The following is a 23463-nucleotide window of genomic DNA, read 5'->3' as shown; positions in this document are numbered from 1 at the left end:
GGAGGCTTTCTCTGTCGAAAAAGGCGTGCAGTCTAGGCGTAGCCTGTGTGTGTTCACGAGATGCCCTCCACGGATAAGGAAGGGGACCCCAAAGGAAGAGATAGAAATGGGGGGTGGAAGTGGGCTTTTAGCCCAGCTGTTGAGCTCCAACTAGGAGAGGAAAATTAGCATGAGGGAAGGGCACAGTGTGTGGGAGAAGGCGGGGGGGTGAGGAAGGGTTTCTCTTTCTTTCTCTCAGTGCTCAGTTAATCCTGCTGTCAGTTGGTGTTAAGGCAGCAGTCTAAACGCTGGATTCCAAGAGAAGGAGCTGCACAATACAGAAGGCATAGCAGAAGGGAGGCGAGAGAGAGAGACAAGCGGGGAAAAAAAACAAATCCATGCTTGGATCTGAGGTTCTTTTTCGCCAATGCAAAAGGGAATATGCAGCACATTTTTGCCTTCTTCTGCACCAGTTTCCTAGGGACGGTGTTAGGGGCCAATTTCCCCAACAATATCCAGATAGGTGAGTTTGAGATGCTCCGGAGCGGCGGTTCTATTTGGGAGTGACTTTCCCTGGCAAAGCAGCGGGGGGATCTGACCCATTCGCTCCCTCCGCTTGCAGAGAAGGAACGTGTGCCGGAGTGATGTGCGGGGTGGATTTTGATGTGGCTAGAGCCGCGGAGGCTGCCGATGGGCTCCGACGAGCAGGGATGTATCAATTCTTACGGGAGGGAAATCGATGCTGGCACAGAAAAGTGCCTCCGAAATGGAGGAAGCCAAAAATCCTGTTTGTTTGTTTGCTAAGAAAAATACCAGGGCTGGTGCTCTGCATCGGGGTGTGGGTGTAGTTAAGAAAGCACTTATTGCATTTTATTTTTGGCAGGGTTTCTCGTGTCTGGAGTACCTGGCAGAGGAAACAGCACTAGAGCATCTCTGTTGTTGTTGTTGTTGTTTGTTGTGAAAGAATAAGGCCAGAGCTAGGAAGATGTTGCATTCTAGTCTGTTTTCATTTCATTCCCCGGCTTTCCTTTTTGCATCAGCAATTCCCCATGTCTTTGTCTTTTGCTCTCCCCAATTCCACATTCCGGGAGCTGCTCACAGCCTTCCCCCACGTTATTATGATTGATCATTTGCTTAAATGCCATTGGGAACTGCATCTTTGCTCGTCTCTTTCCCTTGTGAATACATCCCTTTCCATCACCCCTCTCTTTGTCATGCCAACCGTCTGCTAAGCCAGTGAGTTTAATCAACTCCTGGGTTAGTCCAACTGCACAATTGGTGCATTTATTACTGTTGATGCTACTTTGCTTTTCCCTTCACCAGCCCTCCCGGCACCCCTCTCCCAATTCAGAATTTGTTCACCATCTCAAGCTTTTTCCCCATTTTAATAAAAAAAGATGGATGGAGGGAGGGATACTGCCAGGTTGGTTTTCTTTTGGTAGCAACACTTAGACGTGATTTTTTTTTGAAAGAGAGGGTGCAAATGTCCCCTCCACTCTAGCAGGAGATGCAATCTGTGTTGAAAATATGCAAAGTCTCTTTCCTGCCAATGGGCCACTCTCTGCGCCTCCAGTCCCTGGCTGATTTTCCAAGCAATCTGCTCAGGAAAGTTGTAATGAACCAATATACCTTTTTATTTTCATTCCATTAATCACTACATTTCTCTGGGCTTCCTTTCCTGGCTTGTAAATCAGGATAACTGTTCCCCGCTTTTACCTTTTGCCAGGACAGTCAGAAAACCCGGCTGTATAACAGGGACTCTTAAAAATAAATAAATAAAAGTTTGGAAGGAATCTAAACCTTCATGCCCCAGGGCATAAACTGACCTCTAAGCGAGGGGGGACGAGAGCAAACTTTCCCTGGGGTCAGGTGATCCCATGAATACCCATTGCAAGGTTTCTTCCAACTTCCCCATATGCATCTGATCCTGGCCACCGTCAGAGACAGGACGCTGAGCTAGAAGGTCCATGGCTCTGATGCTGTCTGGCCAGTCCTGATGTGCTACCTGGTGCTATCATTCCAGAGCTTGCCTGAATCCTAGCAGCCATCTCAGTGGGCAAACCCCTTTCATGGTCAGATTTTTGACTGGTCCTGCTGGCTTTGTCTGTTGTCACCCATAAAACAAATTGTGGGTCTTCTCCAGGCCGCGTTCCCCATCCCTTCCAGCAGCATGTGGCCGGTCAGGAAGGGTGAATTCTCCTCTTTTATTACAACCATCTTAAGAGTTCCTCTCCCCTCGGTCCCCAGCCACCAATGATTCTTCATTCCAGGCCAGATTGGACAGCCTGACCCCTGCCAAGTAACCCCCATCACTCCTTGAGCAGAACAGTGCGTTTGAATCGATTGGGTGGTGAGTCAGGGGGGCAAAATTGCCTGTGGGCCTACAGCAGGTGAGCTGAATGAGGCGCCGTTCTCCGTGGGTCACAGAGGTGCAAAGGTGCTGTTCTCCCACATCCAGCTATCCTGGGAACACTTCTGTTCTTGTCCTTTCCCATTGTGCAGGAAGAGACTTACCCCAAATTCATGCCCGTCCTACCCGCTGCTAGTCTGAGGGAAAGGTGCAAGCTGGCATATTTTGATACACCCCTTACATAAGACATATACTACACAAGATGCCTAAGCACCTACCCTCTTGTGTCTCATGGTACCGGGACATTATGGAGTCTAGCAGAATGCGAGCAGCATTTGTTGAGCCGGGCAGGTTCCCATCCATAGAATGTTTCCTAGGCTCGTTACAGTGTGGATGTATTTCAGACCTTTGCTTTCTTCATTTTTTTTTTCTCCCCAGGGGGATTATTTCCTAATCAGCAGTCCCAGGAACATGCGGCTTTTAGGTTTGCATTGTCTCAGCTCACAGAATCCCCAAAACTGCTTCCTCAGATTGACATTGTGAATATCAGCGACAGCTTTGAAATGACATACACCTGTAAGTAACAGCTTTCTGCACTCTCTTTTGTGTGGCTTTTACCCTGGCCGGCTGTTCTTCTGAAGTGAGGGATGTATGGAGGGGTGGTTCTTTCTCCCTACCCGAAACCCCTCCATCCACTCCCTGCAAAGAAAGCCTGTAAGAGAGAGCTCTGACTCTGTTTGGTTTGTTCTGGGATCTGGGTATTGGGTAGCACTGCAGTTGTTCACGCACTGTCTTCTGTTTTCTCTTTCGATGATTGCAAAGTGTTATAGGAAAACCTTTCAGTTACTCTTTCTGTTCTTAGCCCCTCTCCCACTTGTTGAGATTTCATTTCAGCCCTTGCTCCCCTGTGTGTCATAGCCCCGATGTGACAGACCCCACTGGTCGACATGAGCTCTGGTCGAGGGCTTTACTTCAAAATAATCTTCATTAAGCTAAATTAATGAGCAGAGCGTCCACACTTAAATCTGTACTCCTGCTTTCCTTAGGGAGTAATGCTAATTTCCAACCAGTTATTTCGAAATAGCGGTCATGCAAACACTCTGGTGCCGCTCTTTCGAAATAACTACTCCCCAGAGTAATTTGAATTAATTACTCCCCAGTGCTTCCTGGCATTCTAACTTGAGATAGCACGTCCACATTTAACGGAACCTGCCTCAGACTAATTTCGAGGCTTCCCCATAGCTATTTCGATTCTGTTATTTAAGGAGTTATTAAGTTGATTGTAGTCATTTTGAAATGGTTTCTTAGTGTAGACATGCCCGAATGGATTACTTCAGATGAACACCTCTTTCTCGGGCCTCAGTTTTAGCCAGGCTGCATTTCTGGTAGAAGTAACAGGCAGCTCGAAAAAGCGCGCTAGAGGATGGCTTTAAAATAAAGGGCCTGTCCAATAAGGAGAGAAAGGGGAGAGGTCTGGTTTCAAGTTCTGCTGGAATTATCAGCGCCATTAAAGTGTTTCTGAACAAGAACGGCCACGGGAGAGCCATTCATTCGGGTTAGCTCCAAGTTCCTAAAGCAGCCGATTGGACGGCTTCTCGTTATGCGGGGTGAGTGGGAAGCACAGGAATGTATTGCCAGGTAATGTCAGGATTAGCGGGAACAGAAAAGCATAAAAGGAAGGGGAGAGAAAAAAGCCCCACAGTTCAAAATGGGAATACTGCAGAGCTCACCTCTTTGTATTGTGCAGCCTACTGCTTTGTGAGAGCAGCTGGTGCCGGTTGTGACTCGGAGCACAAAGAATTCTTTCGTTTGATCCAGTGTCATACTCGTTGCTTTCAATCCGTGTATGTGTGTTTAAGGACTGGCAGTAGGGACCGGAGGGATACAAGAAATCCTTCTCTTTTTGTGATGCCTGGTGCATTGTTATTGGCTAACATTTGTAGTATCCTTTTGATTCACTGAAACACCCTCTTCTTGCAGTGGAGTCATGTGGCTCGCCAGACTGATCTGGATACAAACTGTTCTCGCTGCTAAGAAATGGACAGGGAGGTGGGGGAGGAATGTTCTCTTGGGAAAAGAACCCAATATGTACCAGCGGAAGACTTCACAAAGGGTTTCCTCGGAGGGAGAAGGGTTTTGTGTTTCTCTTCTGAGGTCTGCGAACAGAGGGGTTTGCAATCCAAGAATTCGTCAGGCAGCGCTTAAAAAAAAAAAAAAGAAGGGGAGGGTAAAATTTTGGCCATTTTTTTTCACTCTAGGAGCGAATGACTCCCGTAAAGATTTTTTAATTTTCCTTAATAGGCCTCTCTGAGCCAACTACTGTAGTAGGCTTCCATCAAGCCGTGGGGGAAAAAAACTATTTCAGGTCGATTCAATGAGACTGTATTGGCAGAACAAGCTAAACAAGCGTTGCCAGTGCAGAAGAAAAAGGCAGATCCCTCTGGTACTTGTCCAAGGAGGCTGCAACCTCTTCTGGAGAGGGCTGTGGAATTGCACTGAGAGACGGTCCATTTCCTGAGCTGGTAGCAGGTAGCTAAGGGCCTGTGGAATGTGATTGAAGATGCAAGCCTGTCTCATAGACAGTGGCACCATCAGTCTCTGTGGGTCCCTGGGCAAGGTGGATGGGGGCGGGGCTAATGGTGGAAGGGGCGGGGCCAAAGGAAGCCAACCCTCAGCGCTGCCCAGAGTGTGGCACAGCGCCCCCTAGCCCTTAGAGCTAACCAGAGCATGGCACGCACCCCCAGGCCCTAGTGCTGCCTGGATTTAAAGGTCTCAGGGCCCCAGCCAACACGGCGGAGCTGGAGTTCAGGGCCCCTTTGAATCACTTGGCCGTGGGACAACTGTTTCCTTTCCCCTCCCCTCCCCTCCACCGACAGCAGGCCTGCTCAGAGAATATTGTGCCTGGGCTTCCCTCTGTAAATCTGTCCCTAGTCACTGTTTACTCCACAGCCACTAGAAATGACGGCAAAACCACGAGACACCTCACGTTTAGGGAGCTCTATATCATCAGGCCAGAGACGTGAGGGCTGACGAAGGCTAAATGAAAGTGAGCTGCCCCCTCCCTCCAAAAGAGCTGGAATGCTGAACTGGCTGGGTGTTATATTTAAGTTTTATGTAGGGCACGTTGTCCTAGATCAGACAGACAAAGCGCTCCACGCAATCCAACTTCATTTATTCGCAATTGGGTGTTTTTAATTAAAAGCCTCCCAAAGTCTTTTCTCTGGGGCTATGGCAAGCCACATTTGTTTTGAAGGCACAAAAAAAGGAGTGAATCCAGCCACCTCACCTGAAAGCAAGCTGTAGAGGCCCAGTTTTGATTGGCTAAAATTGGATTTAAAGTTCTACCGGGGGTTACCTCCTCCTGGATCCGACCATGATTTCCTAATGAACTCCTCTCCTGCGTGCCAAATGGAGTTATCTGCAGGGTGGAAGAGGAAAGATCCCTTTATTTGTGGTGAATGAAGCCCGTAACTACTGGGCGGGCCTTTCACTTGTTAGAAGAGAATATGTGACCGACTACAGACAGAGTTTGTTCCCGTGGAGATGCAGAACATGCCTCTGTTTCTTCAACTTGAATTGCCTGAGTCCCCCAAGGTGCTTCCTACACTAAATACTCTGCCTGAGTAAACTAACAGTTTGATCAGTCCCCTGCATCAAGCACAGCCTCCTGCTAGAATTCAGTCTGCCACGGCCATCAAAGCTCTCATGAGAATTCCAAATGCAAAACAAGTATCAGGGGTTGTGGTGGAAGTCGGAAGCCGTGTTAGATAATTTGCAAGGCAGTGACAAGGTAGCAGCATGCACTGCAGTGAAACAACCGTGCCTGGTGCATGAGGACAGCTTGCAACATGCATTTTATCTGTCTGCTTCTCCCTGCCGTATCGATGTTTACCCAATAACGATGAATGAGCTTTGTTGTCCTGATTGGTGAATTTGCTCCACAAGCCATAAGTAGCTTCCCTTCCCCCTCCAGCTATGTGGCAGGTAACTGAGATATGAAAACAATACTGATGCACAAAGCCTGCACATCAGAGATGATGTTGGATTGACAGTTATGATCTGGTGTCCCTGAAGGCAATACACCAGGTGGAATATCAGACTCTTACAACTGGTTGCCATGCCATCAGCAGTGCTACAGCACAGCAATAATCTTGTGATTTCAGATGCATCTGAGCTGGCCATGTATGCTGTGTGATGGACCGGGCCGAGTCTGGGCACCGCTGAAGGCGTCCGCTCAGGATGAATTGCTCAAACTCAGGGCCCCTTACAGCCCCTGACTAGAGACCTTCCCAAATAGGCCACAAACCAGTCACACCAAGCAAAACCACTCAGACTCCGCAGCTCTCCCTGTGCCACAATCAGCCCCAGGCCTAACACACAGGTGAGGGGTTATAGAACCCAATCTCACCTACCCCGAAATGGGTTCTCTTGGTCTCAAAAGCTCAGCCACAATTCCCAGGTCAATTTACACTTTGGATCTTACCCACAAGATCATGCTGAGCCAATCCTTTAGAATCTACAATCTAAAGGTTTATTCATAAAAGAAGGAAAAGCATGAGAGTAAGGTTGTTAAGGAAAATACATTACATGCATCGAATCTCCAAGTTCTCAGTGCAGGCGCTTAGCAGAGATGTTATAAACTGTTATCTTAAAAGTCTCTGGTGTACATCCTATGTCAAGATGGGCCCACAATTCTTCCCGGCTCGCTGTTCCTCGCAAGGCTGCATCTGGAATCAGTAGCAAAATTGAAATGGAATTTTATATCCAAAATTCATGGCATTTTATATCTATGCCTGGTCTCTTCCAAGCTGGAGCAAGTCACATGGCCGCCTTTGTACAGACTTTTGGGGCGAACTCCCTCCCCCCCCCCCCTCCCCCCATGGGTGCAGCAATGATCTTTAAAATTCAATAACGTGACATGCTGTTACACAGGAATATTGAATATTCCAACTGACAAACACTGGTTAACTTAAAAATATGGACTGTAAGAACTTTAAAGCTCTTATCCTAAAGTGGTAAGAAGAACATTACATGTTTAAAAAATCCTCTAAGACTTATGGAAGTATGAAAATAACTAGTGACTGTTACTTCAGTTTGTATCCAATAACCTCTCATTTCATGCATGTGGTTAATGACCATACTGACATGTAAAAACTCACTGGGCACATTCTAATAATCACCTTAACTCTGACCCACAAGAGGTAGGATAATGTATTGGCTTTGTGTTTGTGTCATTGTGGGTTACATAGCCCCCACATGGTTGGTTTGCAGGGAAAATGTGGGACCAACTACTGTCATTAGTTAAAGGAGATCTCCTACAGATCAGATGGCAGCAGCTGTATTTGTGTATATTTTATAAGAATATAAGAACAACTCTACTGGGTCAGATCAAATGTCCATCTAGCCCAGTCTCCTATCTTCCAACAGAGGCCAATGCCAGGAGCCCCAAAGGGAAAGAGCAGAACAGGGAATCATCAAATGATCCCTCCCTTAGTGCCCATTCCCAGCTTCTGAAAAACGGAGGTTAGGGACATTATTCCTGACCATCCTGACTAATTGCCATCAATAGACCTATCTTCCATGAATGTATCTAGTTCTTTTTTTTTTTTAAACTCTGTTAAAGATCTGGCCTTCACAACATCCTCTGGCAAGGAGTTCCACAGGTTGACTGTGACACCATATAGTTATTTTGGGGGAGTCCTAAGGTTTCATCCCACCCCACAACAAAAGTATATTCCAGTGAGAGGTTGGTATAGAGAGGAAAACTGTTACATCATATAACAGTGAGGTTTGTATGGGATTGCATGACCCAAAAGGTTAATATAGAACTTTCCAGTCACCCTCAGAGACCTGAGCACAGATGCCGGCTTTGGTCATTACTGAACATGATTTTTGCGGTCTCCAGTGAGCTTTGTCAGCATCACAAAATCCCCCACGTACTTTGTGTTGGGACTTAGTGTCCGTGTCAGCTCAGCTGGAGATGCTGCAGCTCCGAATGGAGAGGTATTGGTAGCACTGTGTGAAATGCCAGCTCCTGGAAATGCAAATATAGGTCTGAGCTGCTATTGCATAGCCAAAGGGAGGACCACGCTGAACAAAACTATTGTGGTCAGGGATCAAAGTGCACCGATGGAGTTGTGTACGAGAAATTTGCATGCCCTACTGAAAGTCAGTTTTCATCTAGGCTTCTACTAGGTCATCTAGGCTTCTACTAGGTCTACTAGTGAGTGAGTGTGAGTTAGAGATCTCCCCTCTGGTAATCAGCGGAGGATATGAGTTGGCTTTTACCTCTTGCTTTTTGCTCAGGAGGACCATGGTTCAATTCTTAAAGTGTCCATCAACCATCACTCATCCATGCTACTACTAGCAAGTAAAACCACCTACTACAGTAAAACTCCAATAGTCCGGCATCCAATAGTCCGGCACTTCTGATAGTCTGGCATCAAGATGGCAAGAGCCCAGTGAGTGAGCTTCAGCAAAAAATGAGTCACAAGGTAACAGCGGCAGCAGCTAAACTGAGCAAAAAGTGTAAAAAAGGCTTAAAAAAACTAAAACATTACAGTATACTGTATACGGTATGTACAATAAAAAGGGTTAAGAACACTTTATATACAGTATATAATGTATACAGTATATATATAACCATCTTATAGTACCTCCTGATAGTCCGGCATATCAGATAATCCGGCACCACCTAGGTCCCATAGGTTCCGGATTATCGGAAGTCTACTGTAAAAAATATTAGCATTTGCCCCCACATAACCCACTAGCTCCAATGGGGCGGGTTAGTGTGCAGGATAACTTTGTGTATACCTGGGGATACTGGGCAATTTAAAAGATGGATATAAGTATCAGCATTCGTCACAGGGCTTGCATGTGTTTGCACAGGCATGGGGCATGAATTTTCAGCGAAAGGCTGAAAATCCAGATCATAAAACTTTGGGATATCATACTCCATCTGTGCAAGAACAGTGCCCATCACTGAATGGCTGATCTTGAATGGGTACTGCAATCGGACTAATAATACTATTAATAAAATCAGTGCAAAAGGAAAGGAGGGAATAGGTTTGCGTGGTGAAACAACTGAACCACTTAAGAAGAGCTTTGTCTTGATCGCTTCATTTTTTTATTAGGTTCCTACCTACACTGCTAAGATCATTTGATGGCAGTCATAATATAAAAGACCGGCTAAACACGAATGATTTTGTTTGTTTGCTTCCGACACTCATGTGCATACAGCCCTTCTGTACCTTGCTCTTCCTCTCTCAAATTACCTTTTAGAGGCAAGGAGTAACAGACACACATTTTAATGTTCTCAAATGAGGATCTAAATTTGATTTAATTAAAACAATTATTGTTTGTTGAATTAAATATCCCTTTTTGTTGACAAACAGAGAAGTCGCCATTGCTTGGAATGGTGCTGCTGGTAATTATTTTGGTCGCAATCAATTAAAATGCAGTTTTGTAATTAAACTGCTCCAATTCCGGTGAGCCCTGTCCTAGGATACAATGCAAATGTTGTGGTGGTGTTGAGTGCAGGGGGAGGAGGAGAAGGGGGAGATTCTGCCAGGAATGCTACACAAATATGTAAACAGCACACTTCTGCTTGCTTAACACAATCTACACCAGCAGAAATACCGTCTTCAATGATCAAATAGCATCTACTTAATACAATGTTTGCTGCGAGTGAATGCATCTCTTTAGATTTTATAATATGATGTAGGCAGGTGCCTTTTGTGAACAGTGGAGCATTGCCGGCTTACATTTGTCCGTGGGTGCTGAGGGTATTTGACACCTTATGGGATCAGTTTTATATTGATCAAAAACCATTGGTTGTACTATCATGCACTAAAATCCATACATAAACAGGCTAAGTAATAAAATTAATGGGTAGCAGGTTTAAAACTAATAAAAGAAAGTTCTTCTTCACACAGCGTGTAGTCAACCTGTGGAACTCCTTGCCAGAGGAGGCTGTGAAGGCTAGGACTATAATAGAGTTTAAAGAGAAGCTGGATAAATTCATGGAGGTTAGGTCCATAAAAGGCTATTAGCCAGGGGATAAAATGGTGTCCTTGGCCTCTGTTTGTCAGAGGCTGGAAAGGGATGGCAAGAGACAAATCACTTGATCATTGTCTTCGGTCCACCCTCTCTGGGGCACCTGGTGCTGGCCACTGTCGGCAGACAGGCTACTGGGCTAGAAGGACCTTTGGTCTGACGCAGTACGGCCGTTCTTATGTTCTTATGTTCTTATGTAAGTAGGGCCTGACGTGGGTGAATTTTGCCAAAGATCTGCAAAAAATAATTTCCAGAATAGACAGCTTATGCTCCTTCTAGATCAACCAGTGGGCAGCTGCCTTCCAGCTCCCATGGGAATGATACTGTCATATTGCTTCTGCCCAGAAAATTTCAAGATGGAACCTCAGCTGAAATAACATGCAGGATATGCCTACCAGCTGGATAACTGCTAGCGGACGGAGCCTGTTCTGATGTCAGCCAGCAATTAGCACCCAGATTGTTGTGCAGCTCCAAAAGGAGAGGAACAAGACAAGCATGGAGAAATTTACTTTTATGATTGCTACCGCCAGTAGGGGGCAGACATTTGACATGTTTAGTGTAGTCTCTTGTCTAGTCTATCTATACGCTTTGCTGGCCTTGGTCACTACAAGGGTCTGAGCGCCAGCAGACTGGGGAATCATAGAATACTAGGACTGGAAGGGACCTTGAGAGGTCATCGAGTCCAGTCTCCTGCCCTCATGGCAGGACCCAGTACCGTCTAGACCATCCTTGATAGACATTTATCTAACCTGCTCGTAAATATCTCCAGAGATGGAGATTCCACAACCTCCCTGGGCAATTTATTCCAGTGTTTGACTACCCTGGCTTGCCCAAGCCCTAGCTGGAATGATTGAGTTGGGGTTGGTCCTGCTTTGGGCAGGGGGCTGCACTCGATGGCCTCCTGATGTCTCTTGCAGTTCTATGAACCCGTGATTCTTTGTATCATCACAGTTCACATGCATCTTCTCCATTCCATTACCCAAGTCATTAATGAAAACATTGACTGGTACCAGACCCGGGCCTGACTCCTGAGTGACCCCCACCAGATTTACCATCTCAGTTTTACAGAGAACTCTTGATAACTCAGGGTAGGAGTTAGTCAAGGGCACTTTTAGTAAAAATCAAGGATAGGTCATGGGCAATCATCGAAAATCACAGTCCATGACCTGCCTATGCCTTGTACTAAAATACCCCTAACTAACTCTTAGGTGCTGGGCAGGGGTTGGTCCCATAGATGCTGCTTCTGCTTTGGGTAAGGGTGGCCTAAGGCCTTGTTGCCTCTGCTGTGATAGAGGGTAGCCTGGGGTCTCGCTGCTGCTCCAGGTGCAGGGGGGTGACTTCTTGGAATCTCACCACTACTGTTACTCTAAGAGGGGAGCGACCTGGAACCCCACTTCTGCCGCTGGAGGGGGAGCAGCCCAGCATGCCGCTGTTGCTTCCAGATCTCTGCTCCACATCAGCCTGGGACCAGCTGCCCACGACTGCCCAAGCAATGGTCAGTGCGGCTAGTCCTGGTACTACCCACAATGCAGCCGGTACCCAACTGCTCAGGCAGCCCACACCAGCTGCTGCAGGAGTCACATGCAGCGGTCTCGGAATGTCATGGAAGCTCTGATTTGCGTGACCACCGTGAAAGACTCACCGCCTTCTCGGTAGCTTGTCTTTGAGGATGGTCTTCCCGCCTGTTGTGCACCCACATTATAATCATTCCATCTAGACTCCACATCCTTAAGCAACAATGAGTAGTCTGCCGTACCTTAGAGTCTGACAAAAATATAGAGAATCATGAGCTTCTGTGGGTATCATTCTTGTTTTCTGCTATTTCCACTCCTTTTCATCTGATGAAGTGGGTTTTCCCCAAGAAAGTTTGAGTCTCTATATTTTTGTTAGCCTCTATGGTGCCACAGGACTGCTTATTGTTTTTCAAGTTACAGACTAACACAGGCTATGTCTACACGACAGGGTTTTTCTGGGAAAAACTCTGCTACGTCTAGGGACAATGTCTGCTCTTCCGCTTTTTTTTGCAGAGATCAGACGTGCGCTTTCAGAAGCCCTGCCTTCCTCCTTCCACAAGGAAGAAGAGCTCTTCTGAAAGAGGCGGGGGAAGGAGGGATCCAAAATTTGGCCCAGTGTAGACGGGCCAAATTTCAGAAAAGCCTCTTCTGAAAAAAAAGTGGAAAAAGGTACGCAAAATGCAGAGCACATTTTGTGTACCTTTTTCCATAAAAACTTTGTAGTCTAGACATACCCACGGTGACCCATCTGGGACTTTTCCCCCATATCCTTAGTTTGCCTCTGCAAATATCATGTGGGGACTATGTCAAAAAGTTTACTTGAATCAAGATATCAGACCAAAAAAATGATGTTAGGCTGAGACTAGTTTCATTATCCACTTAGCCCTGGTTTACACTAGAGCTTTATTTCAAAATAATCCCTTAGGTCGAATTAATAAGTGGTGTGTCCATACTACCACATCCATTATTCTGAAGTAATGGGCCGCTTAATTTGAAACCTGTACTCCTGCTTTCCTTGAGGAATAACTCGAATTCTGAAACAGTTATTTCAGAACAGTGGTAGTGTGGTCACTCTGGTGCCACTATTTTGAAATAACTACTCCCCAGAGTCATTTGAAAAAATTACTCCCCAGTACCTCCTGGTGCTCTAAGTTGAGGTATCACGTCCACATTAAGGGTGTGTCTAGACTACAGGGTTTTGTCGACAAAACTATACCTGCGTCCACACTACCGCTGAGTTCTGTCGACATAACGTCGACAGAACTCAGCAGTTTTGTCGACGCTGGTAAACCTCATTCTACGAGGCATAGCGCCTTCTGTCGACAGAGTTTCTGTCGACAGAAGGTGTTATTGCCTGTAAACTGTCCTTTGCGTCCACACTACCATGTCGACAAAGCAGCTTGCTTTGTCGACAGAACTCAATGTAGTCTAGACGCTCTTTGTCGACAGAAGTTTTGTCGACAGTATCTGTCGACAAAACTGTCGACAGAAGCCTGTAGTCTAGACGTACCCTAACAGAGCCTGCTTCGGACTAATTTTGAGGCTTCCCCCTTGTGTGGACATGCTATTTTGATGTTGTTATTTCAGGAGTGATTCAATCGATTTTAGTTCTTTCGAAATAGTTTCCTAGGGTAGACATACTCTTGGAGTCCTGTGCCCCAAAACAAAAGAAAGTGAGCATCGTCTGTGTAGAAAGTGAATGAGAATCTTAAAATCCTCCCAGCTAGAATTTCTCCGAGTTGTTACTTTAGGATCACTGATCATTATTTTATTTTAACATCATCCGTTTGCGCAGAGATGGCTTTGACGTCTCATCTCAGAAATATACCCATATGGACTTAGAGCCAGAATTGTTGGCAGTGAGTCGTGCCTTCCCACACAGTAAAGAGGCAAGGAGAGCAAATGTTCCTTTAAGGTTCTTCCCTGCGTGAAGAAGGGGATCTGAAAATCTGGCTCCTGGCAACCCAGCATCTTCTCTGCACTGCATGGGTGTGTCTAGACTACAGGGTTTTGTCGACAAAAGTGGACTTTTGTCGACAAAACTATACCTGCGTCCACACTGCCTTTGAGTTATGTCGACATAACGTCGACAAAACTCAGCAGTTTTGTTGACGTATGTAAACCTCATTCTATGAGGAATAACGCCTTTTATCGACAGAGTTCTGTCGATAGAAGGCATTATTGCATCTACACTGTCCTTTGCGTCCACGCTGTTATGTCGACAAAGCGGCTTGCTTTGTCGACAGAATTGGAGGTAGTCTAGACACTCTTTGTCGACAGAAGCTTTGTCGACAGTATCTGTTGACAAAACTTCTGTCGACAAAACCCTGTAGTCTAGACGTACCCCATATGCCCAAATAATCTAGATTCCTGGTGATAATACATGTATTCTGCGGCTGGCCCCGGTTCATACGCTGAGCCAATCAGTCGTTAGACTGCACAATAAGCCTCTCTAGTTCAGGGTTGGGAAAGATTCACCCCAAAGGCCAGATCCGGCCCACATAACACTTGTATCTGGCCCGTGGACTGCATCCGGCCACTTCTTATTTATATCCTGCTGCCCAGGCTACTGAATTTTCAGGTGGTGACTCAGGAAGCAGGATCCTATTCAAACAGCTCACAGTTCCCACTGCTGTGAGCCCTTTAAATAGCCTCAGCAACCCCGGGCAGCTGACAGGTGACGCGGTAGCAGTGGGGCTTGGAGCCCTTTGCTGTGTTTTTAAGTCAAAGCCTCTGGCTCAGACCACTCTCCTCAACCCTACCCTTTCCAGCTCGGGCGCCGCCCCTTAGGGGTGGAGCCGGCCCGTGAGCATGTATCAAAATTCATTAAGTGTCCCCCCCCCCCCCCGAGCAAAAATTATCGCTCTAGTTGATCTTCTCTTACTTCTCTGTAATAGTCTTACCCGATCAATCCCTCCGGTGATTGATTGTGTCTTGGTTTTTTTCCAGTACTCTTTCTCCCCACCACAAATGCTATTTATTCTTTTCAACCCCTGCATAACCCGGCTCCAGGGCTACAAAAAAGAGATGTACTGATGCCTCATAAACCTGATTGATCTCTTTGTTACTTTCTGCCTTTCGCTGTCACTTTCTCGGACGCAAGTTACTGTGCTCAGGCTTCAGCAAGAGGGACTTTTGGTATTTGTGCAGGTGTAACCCGCCCAGCTACTGGGAGAGGTGGGGCACTGTCCCATCCAGCAGCATTGGACCACTAGGGGCGGATATAGGGCAGGGTGAACGGGGCGGCCGCCCTGGGTCCCGTGCTTCAGAAAGACCCGCGCATGCGCCGTGGCGCCGCTGCGCATGCGCATGGCGTCATGACGCATGCACATGGCGTCACGATGCATGCGCCGTGGCAAAGGGGGGGCCCCGCGGAATTACGCTGCCCGGGGCCCCGAAAAACTGTCATCTGCCCCTGGGGACCACTGACAGGGAGACTAGCGAGTCATCTCTACAGCCTTAGCTAATGAGCAGCTGGATTTTAGCTCATGCGGCAGAGACTATAAGTTCCAGAGGTCCCAGGTTCGATTCCACCTGCAGGGACTTTATACGGACAAAGTAGGGCAGTGCCAACAAGACTGATGTCTGAGGTTGTAGGTAATAGCCAGTTGATGGCAAAGCACTGATGTGGCTAAAAAAATTATTGGCTTTGAGTAAAGAGCGGAGGTCCTGGAACTGGGGAAACAGAGTAGAAAGATAAGAGGTCAAGAGACTGGTGTAAGGACTCTAAGCCCCTTCTGGTGATTTGGTACAGTATGCAGGGAACTTGCTTGCAAAGGTTGAGGGCTATTCCTCCACTCCCAAAGTTAGTTTTCCCTTTTTTACGTGGGTAAAGTTTCGTGGAGCAATACAAGTTGAACCTCTCTAGTCCGACACTCTCTGCTCCAACAATATCCGTGCTCTGGCATGATTTGAGTCTGTTTAGCATGGGTGTGGCCAAGTTTCCCGCAACCCCCTAAAGTTCGTTTACAGCCCCCAGTCCTGACTCTTATTGTTCTGTGCTGTTATTTAGCTCTAATTTATTTATTTAGCCCTACATGTCTTCTAAGAGCCCAGGAGGCAGTGGAAGTGTTGGTGATGCTGCTAGACAATATTGACCTCACGTCGTCCAGCAAATTCTCTGGTTCAGCGCCAATCAGATCCCCAGGGTGCTGGACTGGAGAGGTCCAACCTGTATAAATAAACGTAGTATTTAGTTCTGTTTTTCCCACTACCTGCCAGCAAAGCCAATGTCCCCAGAGCTTCTGAGCCAGGTTGGTTTGCACTGACATGCTGTAGAAGGCTTTGCTCGCAGGAGTCGGTGTGAGGGGAGCTCTTCTAGGCCGTGCCAGGGCCACGGCAAACACCAGGTGGGATTGGTGGACGACGAGCATTCGGAAGAGATCCGGGGGGCAGTGATTCATGGAGGACCGTGGGGTTTTATGGCTGATGCAAAGCGAGGAAGAAATGCGAAGGGAGATGAGGCAGTGTGCTAAGCAAGGAGGAAGGGCAGAAAACATGGAGGGACTGGTTGCCGGGGTTACAGCTGAGATGGGAATTTTTTGACAGTGATTCTTACAGGGCCTGATCCACAGCCCGCTGCAGCACATGGCAAGAATGGACGTAAACAGGCTCCTGCATCAGGTCCATCATCCCAATCCTCTGCTCCGCCTCCATACCCAGAGAGAAACCCGGGCAGCTGCTCCCTGCTCGGTTCCTCCTCTTCTCCCTTCCCACTGGGCTGCTGGATTTGGAGAGGATGGGAAGACCTGAGGTGTCAGCCAGGTTCTGCCAGATCCTCCCCTCCAGAGCAAACGAGCGTGGCTTCCTGCTGCCTCTAGCTTCCTCCCCCCGTGTTCGGACTGCTGGCTTGGGCAAGCAGCAGGCACCATGGGAGCTAAACATCAGCAAGAGGCCTCCAGCGATCTCTAGGGGGAGGAAATGGCACCTACCAAGCCTGGGGCTGGGCTCAGAACCCATCTTAGAATACATCCCAGGGAAGGCCAGACTTGCTCCCCCACACCTCAGCCAGGGTTACCACCCTACCCTGGAGTTTCAGCCCCGTGACCGTCAGGGAACTCCGGGCTTGACGACTTGCTCCCCAGCCTCGTTTCACCTGCTCAGTGTCGTCCTCAGCAAGCCCTGAGAATCAATTTGGCTGTAAAGGACCCCACCTCCTCCCGTCCCAGGAGCATGGCCGCCTGCCCCTTCCCCTCCTCTCGGTCCTTTATTTCGAGGCCTCCCTCTCCCCCACCTGCAAGTGAAAAGGGGAGTCACCTAATCTAGAAACACCGTCCCACAAGCAATGCAACGGATCCAACAGCTCCGTTCCTCATGGAGTCCCCACACCTAGTCACCACACACGAGGCAGGTAGTGAAACGCCTACCGCTGCGTGCACAGGGACTCCATGAAAACGAGGAGCTGGAGGTCGCAAGAACATCACGTACTGAAGATTTGGTTCACAGATAACATTGCCCTTAGGCAGGAGCGTGCAGCGAGGGAGAGGGCTCAGAGACAGAGGGTTCAACCCGTCGGCCCGGTACATGTCACCCCGGGATGCGGGGAAAGCAAACAGAATCAGCAGAGGAAAGGTGAGCACGTATGAGGAGGTATTGTTGTCACGGAACAAGGGCTGGGCTGCTGAGATATGCTGCAGCCAATGAGGCCTGGCCTGTAGGGAGTTCAGAAGAAATTTCTTTGTACAGAGGATGATTAATGTATTTAATGAACTACCAAAGGAAGTCATGGATGCTTAAACCACAGTGCTGCTGAGACGACTGTCCGGAAGGCGGGGGAACCAGTGATTTCAGACAGAAAGCTCAGGAGTGAGATCTCTGCAGGTCAGCAGACTAGGAATGGGTTACTCAGACGTCCCCATGTCACCGTCCTGACACATTACGAGGCCGGACCCCGCTACCCTGCCACATTTCAATTAAAGGCATCCTTCAGTGCATTTAGAGGACTTCATTTTTGAGTGCCCTTCGTCCTCAGGCTCTCCCACTCTCGGTGCTGCTACTGAGTAGACGTTGCCAGCGATGCCAGTCAAAACCCACTGCAGAGGGATAGGGAGGGGGGTGGCTGTTGTCCAAGGGCAGGGCTGGCCACGCCTCGCTCATTTCCTGCTCAAGCATCAATGGAGTCTATAGAAAAAAAGACAGAGCCACTGAGAGACGGGGCGAACAGAGATTGCCATCGAGGATGCAGACTTTCCTCACCCGCCAAGACTGACCGTGGACAAAAGCGGTTACCATCTGGCAGAGTTGTTGACTCGAGTCCCACGACTTGAACTTGAGTCGAGTTGCCTAGGTGACTCGACTTGAGACTCAACTCGGGTTCATTGTTTGTGACTTGAGACTCGACTTGAGACTCGCTAATTTGGTTACATCGTCTTGGTGAAAAAATTGTCTGAAAATGCCGATATGGATGGCTTGTACAAAAGTGACCTGACATTTTTGAAATTAAGACTTGAGACTCGACTTGCAACTTGACTTGAAAGTGACTTTAGGGACTCGAGACTCGACTTGAGACTTGAACTGTAGCGACTTGAGACTCGACTTGGACTTGACAATGACGACTTGAAGACAACACTGCCATCTGGTATCGGTTTGGGAGCCCACGGGTCACATGCTGGTGGACTTGGTCTAATTGCCTGTAGTGAGTGGTTCATAGCTTGAGATATTATCACAATGTGATGCTAGAAGCAAATGGGTGGAAGAGCCTGTTCTATCTTCATTAATCCCACCGGTCCCTCCTAGATTGGAAGCCTCGATGGATGCTTCCCGTGCTGTATCTGTTCTGTGAATAAACAGGACTGCAGCATCCAGGGGCTAGCAAGCCAGCGCTTAATTGCATTGTTACAAAAATACCCTTCTCCGTGTGCAGGTCACTTGCTCACTCGTGAGAATCTGGGATTACCTGAGCTTCCCTGCCCATCTGCCATGCATCGACTGACGTTGCACCAGGAGTGCAAGCCCCCTCTGCTGGGATGGGCAGTTCTCCCTGTTGCAAGACTGCCGCTGGCCTGCTAGACGGGTAAATTCCCAGATGTTGCCCTGTATCTTTCCACGCTGTTTGACAAAGTGCAGCTGCATTGAGCCTGGAGCGTTCTGGGACAGGTGTGATGACTGAGCAGAAACAGGGAATCCTCTTTGCAGGACGAATAGCTTCTATTGGGGGATTTGTTGCAGAAGAAAGAGATAGATGGATGCCCCGTCGTCCATACTTATACGCAGAATACACAGCTGTGTAGGGCGCCTGAAAATGTGGGGCTTAATATCCACCCACCCACCTCTACCCATCCCTGGTCTGTGGCTCTGTTTCCTCCAGAGAGAATCCAGAGTGACAAAGCTTGCCAGAGTGATTAGTAGAACATGGAACCGGGGAAAGAGCCATTCGAGAGGTAGCGAAGCCATTTTGGAGGCATTTCCCAGCCTCGGGTCCATACTGCCAGTTTCTGAACGGACTGGGAGTCAACACAATTTTAAAACTTACATGAAAACATTTCATGAATGTGCTGCTGAAGACTATAAAGTCTCAAATCTAAAACATCGTGTCTCTCCCTGCCATGTGGCTGCCTTCGGGTATAGAGCACCAAGGCTATGTCTAGACTGCAGGCTTCTTTCGAAAGAGGCTCTTTCGAAAGCATCTATCGAAAGAGCCTCTTTCGAAAGATCGCGTCTAGACTGCAGGCGGCTCTTTCGAAAGCGCAATCTGCTTTTTCGAAAAAGAGCACCCAGCGAGTCTGGATGCTCTCTTTCGAGGAAGCCCTATTTACATTGAAGAACGCCTTCTTTCGAAAGAGGAACTTTCGAAAGAAGGCGTTCTTCCTCGTGAAACGAGGTTTACCGCCATCGAAAGAAAAGCCGCGTTCTTTCGAAATTATTTCAAAAGAACGCGGCTTGAGTCTGGACACAGGGGAAGTTTTTTCGGGAAAAGGCTACTTTTCCCGAAAAAACCCCTGAGTCTGGACACAGCCCAAGGGTATGTCTAGACTACAGGGTTTTGTCAACAGAAGTTTTGTCGACAGATACTGTCGACAAAGCTTCTGTCGACAAAGAGCATCTAGACTACAACCAGTTCTGTCAACAAAGCAAGCCGTTTTGTCGACATAACAGTGTGGACGCAAAGGACAGTGCAGATGCAATAATGCCTTCTATCGACAGAACTCTGTCAACAAATGGCGTTATTCCTCGTAGAATGAGGTTTACATACGTCAACAAAACTGCTGAGTTCTGTTGACGTTATGTCGACATAACTCAAAGGCAGTGTGGACGCAGGTATAGTTTTGTCGACAAAAGTCCACTTTTGTCGACAAAACCCTGTAGTCTAGACATACCCCAACAATTGAATAGTACTGTGTAGGACCCCATAAACTCTAAGGAGGGTCCTGGATGGTTGGGGGCAGAAAGGAAGGAGGGAATCCGTCTCTAGACTCCCATCTACATGCTCCATCAACTAAAGGCTCCTTCTTTTCAGAGCTTAAGGCACAACATTCTGCCCGAGCCTTAAATTGGATAGGACACTTTTTAAATTTCGTAATGCTTCATTAAAGGGAATAAAGCGCCCAGGCACCGAACATGTCCTTTCTTTCTTGGCAGAGCAGCAAAACCCTGTAGAAAGCAGACGCAGGCCTGCATGATTCACCAATGTGAGCTGTTAACATTTCTATTAGGCAGCGAAGAATCCATATGCTCCTGGAATATTAACGGCTTGTGTCGGTCTCTCCAGCACACGAACGGGCTGTGCTCTTGCTTTGTGATGTGTTTCCCTTCTCTTGGCTTCTCTCACGTTTTTCATTTTTACACGCTCACTGCGGTAATTGCGTTCGCCGCCGTATAATAAAGATGCACCAGTTTGCTTCTGCTGTCATTATTTCATACAGATCTCTCTCTTCTCTTGCGCCCAGGCTGTCCCCGTATTTCCCTGGGATTTTGTGGGCTGGGCTCAGAGGGAGCCTAAAAATGTTAGTCTGTGGAGGATAGTCCTCCAGGTGTTCACCGTAACGTATTCAAACACAAGCTAGGGATTTGTCTGTGTAATTCCCCCTGGCTTGCGTGGGAGTTGCACATCTGAATCGTTGTGTGCCGCTTTGACTATGGAGGGCCAAGCATCTTGATTTCTTTCCCAGTCAGTGCCTGACCAGTGGGAAATTTAATTTAAATTCTAAGTTTTGGGTCGGAACCAAGCCGCATCCAAAAACGCCCGGCAATTTTGGATATCCCAAATTCCAACCCACGTGGGATCTGAATTTTAATGGGCAGAGCCATTAACCTGCCTCCAAACACACCCACACATTGTGGGGGGGGGGAGGCCTTGAAATCCATCGAGATCCATGTTGCATGGCTGGAGTCCAGCTCAGGGAGGAATGCGTGATGCTCCCTAGCCACAAAATAAGCATCGCGAATACAAGTTAGATAAAATCTCTGCTCCTAGGGTTGCCTTCTGGTCACGGAGGCCAGAAACTGGAGCTTGAGGCAATGTCATCTCATTCATAGGGCAGTCCAGAGTGGCTGCCAGGATGGGGCCAGGTTGCTCCACCACCGTGTTGAGGGAGGGGTGCCCATCACCTGCGGCTGCCCCATACCAGGCCCTGCCCTGCAATCCCCCAGGTTGTGTTGTTCAAAGGGAGGGAGATTATGGGAAGGGTGCAATGGGGGTGGGAAGGGGCAGAAAGAGGTGGGATATGGGGAAGGACCTGGGGCAAAGGGGAGGGAGTTGCCCCAGGGGAGGTGGCCCCACATGTGGGACTGACACCTACTGGCCCTGCTGTGGGGCATGGAAAGAGCAGCAATGGGATAGCAGGAGCTGTCAACCTGTGGAACTCCTTGCCAGAGGATGTTGTGAAGTCCAAGACTATACCAGGGTTCAAAAAAGAGCTAGATAAATCCATGGGGGATACAATGGTCCCTCGAGGGCTATTAGCCAGGATGGGTAGGAATGGTGTCCCTAGCCTCTGTTTGTCAGAGGCTGGAAATGGATGATGAAGAAGGGATCACTTGGTGATTCCCTGTTCTGTTCACTCCCTCTGGGGAATCTGATATTGGTTGCTATCGGTAGAAGGATACTGGGCTAGATGGACCTTTGATCTGCCCAGTATGGCCGTTATGCTGCAGTTTATGGTTGATGTGTATTAGCATCAGGATTGAATCATAGAGTCAAGGGGACTGGAAGGAACCTCGAGGGATCATGAAATCCAGTCCCCTACACTCTCAGCATGATCAAGCACCCTCTGGACCATCCTTGGCAGATGTTTGTCTAACCTGGGCTTAACAATCTCCAGTGATGGAGGAGCACTGGTTATGCCGTGGGGCGGGAGACTGTAGCCCAGGTCTGAGGAGCGGTGCGGTTGTAGTGGAGGTGGAACAAGTTCCATGTCTTTAACAACCAATCTGTAATGGGAAGTAAGCTGGGTCTGTGGCTTTTTCCCCTGACCGCAGCTGCACTGACTAGCCCTTCCCTTGCGGCAACAGCTACGTTTTACATTCCAAATGTCCCATCACCAAAACGCGGCATTGGACAGTCTCTCTACCTACTGAAGAGCGGAGACTGGACAAATGAGACCAACTGGAGGGTGGCTTCCTGTCACACCTTTGTCCTCTTCTCTCATCTTTTTTGGTGGTATGGAAATGAGAAGCAGCTGGGAGGCCGTCACATGGCAAATGGAACTGTGCGCGCCGCTACCGCGGCGAACAGCTCATTTATTACCAGGCGGCAGACAGCTTCCGCTGGGCTGCGACCGTCCATTGTGCTGGAAGATGCTGCGTGGCAGGGAAAACAATTTTCTTTCAGAGCGCGCGCGGGGCTGGCGGAGAGTTTGTGCTTCCAGCAGGAAGCCTCACCCCACCCTTCAAAGCCTTTTGCTGAATCAAACGGGATGGGACAGGTGTGCCCGGGCCCTGGGGCATGCGCAGAGGAATGCAGGCCGCACAATGACGTAGAACACTTTCTCCCGCAAAGCTGAAGACGGTCACGATGGTGGGAAAATCTGTAGGCCAGCAGCTTTCAAACTAGGGGGCGTGACCCAGCGCTGGGTGGTGGGATGTCGGGCCCTGGGTCTCGTTGCTGCAGGGGGGGCAGGTGAGCGGGGGGCTAAGGCAGCTCCCTGCCTAACCTGGCACCGCAGACTGCGCTGCGCCCCAGAAGCAGCCGGCAGCAGGCCCGGCTCCTAGGTGGGTGGGGGGAGCGCCCAAGGCTCCGCGCACTGCCCCTGCCCCGAGCACTCACTCTGCACTCCTATTGGCTGGGAACCTGCAGCGGCTGCTTCTGGAGGCAGCCTGGTCTGCGGTGCCAGGAGAGGCAGGAAGCTGCCTTAGCCCCCCCGCTGCACCGCTGACCAAAAGCCGCTTAAGGTAACCGCCTCCTGCCCCAGCCCGCCCCCCCCCAAGCTGGAGCCACCTCTTACGCCCCAAAGCTCCTCCTCAGCCCCACCCCAGAGCCCACATTCTAGTCAAATGATGTTGGGTCAGGGCATCAACAATTTTCTTCAGCAAGGTCATGAGAAATAAAGTTTGAAGCCTCCCGCTTTACGTGAAGTCAGGGCTGCGGGAGGTGGGTTTTGTTTTCTCCGAAATATCGGTGAGAATGTC

General features: G+C 48.5%; 1 protein-coding gene across 2 annotated transcripts in view; it reads left to right on the top strand.

Moving 5' to 3' along the window:
• The first annotated feature begins 246 nt into the window (after positions 1-246).
• GRIA1 (glutamate ionotropic receptor AMPA type subunit 1) overlaps positions 247-23463 on the top strand; it is a 219167-nt gene continuing 195950 nt past the window's right edge. For both annotated transcript variants that reach the window (XM_006138269.5, XM_006138270.5), the window contains exons 1-2: positions 247-502; positions 2768-2905. In XM_006138269.5, the coding sequence (XP_006138331.2) occupies positions 421-502; positions 2768-2905 (220 nt within the window). In that variant the 5' untranslated portion in view covers positions 247-420. The remainder of the gene's footprint in view (positions 503-2767; positions 2906-23463) is intronic.

The sequence above is a fragment of the Pelodiscus sinensis genome, chromosome 16, assembly GCF_052426305.1.
Source record: "Pelodiscus sinensis isolate ZL-2025 chromosome 16, ASM5242630v1, whole genome shotgun sequence".
Taxonomy (NCBI): domain Eukaryota; kingdom Metazoa; phylum Chordata; order Testudines; family Trionychidae; genus Pelodiscus; species Pelodiscus sinensis.
This window is presented reverse-complemented; position numbering and strand designations above follow the sequence as displayed.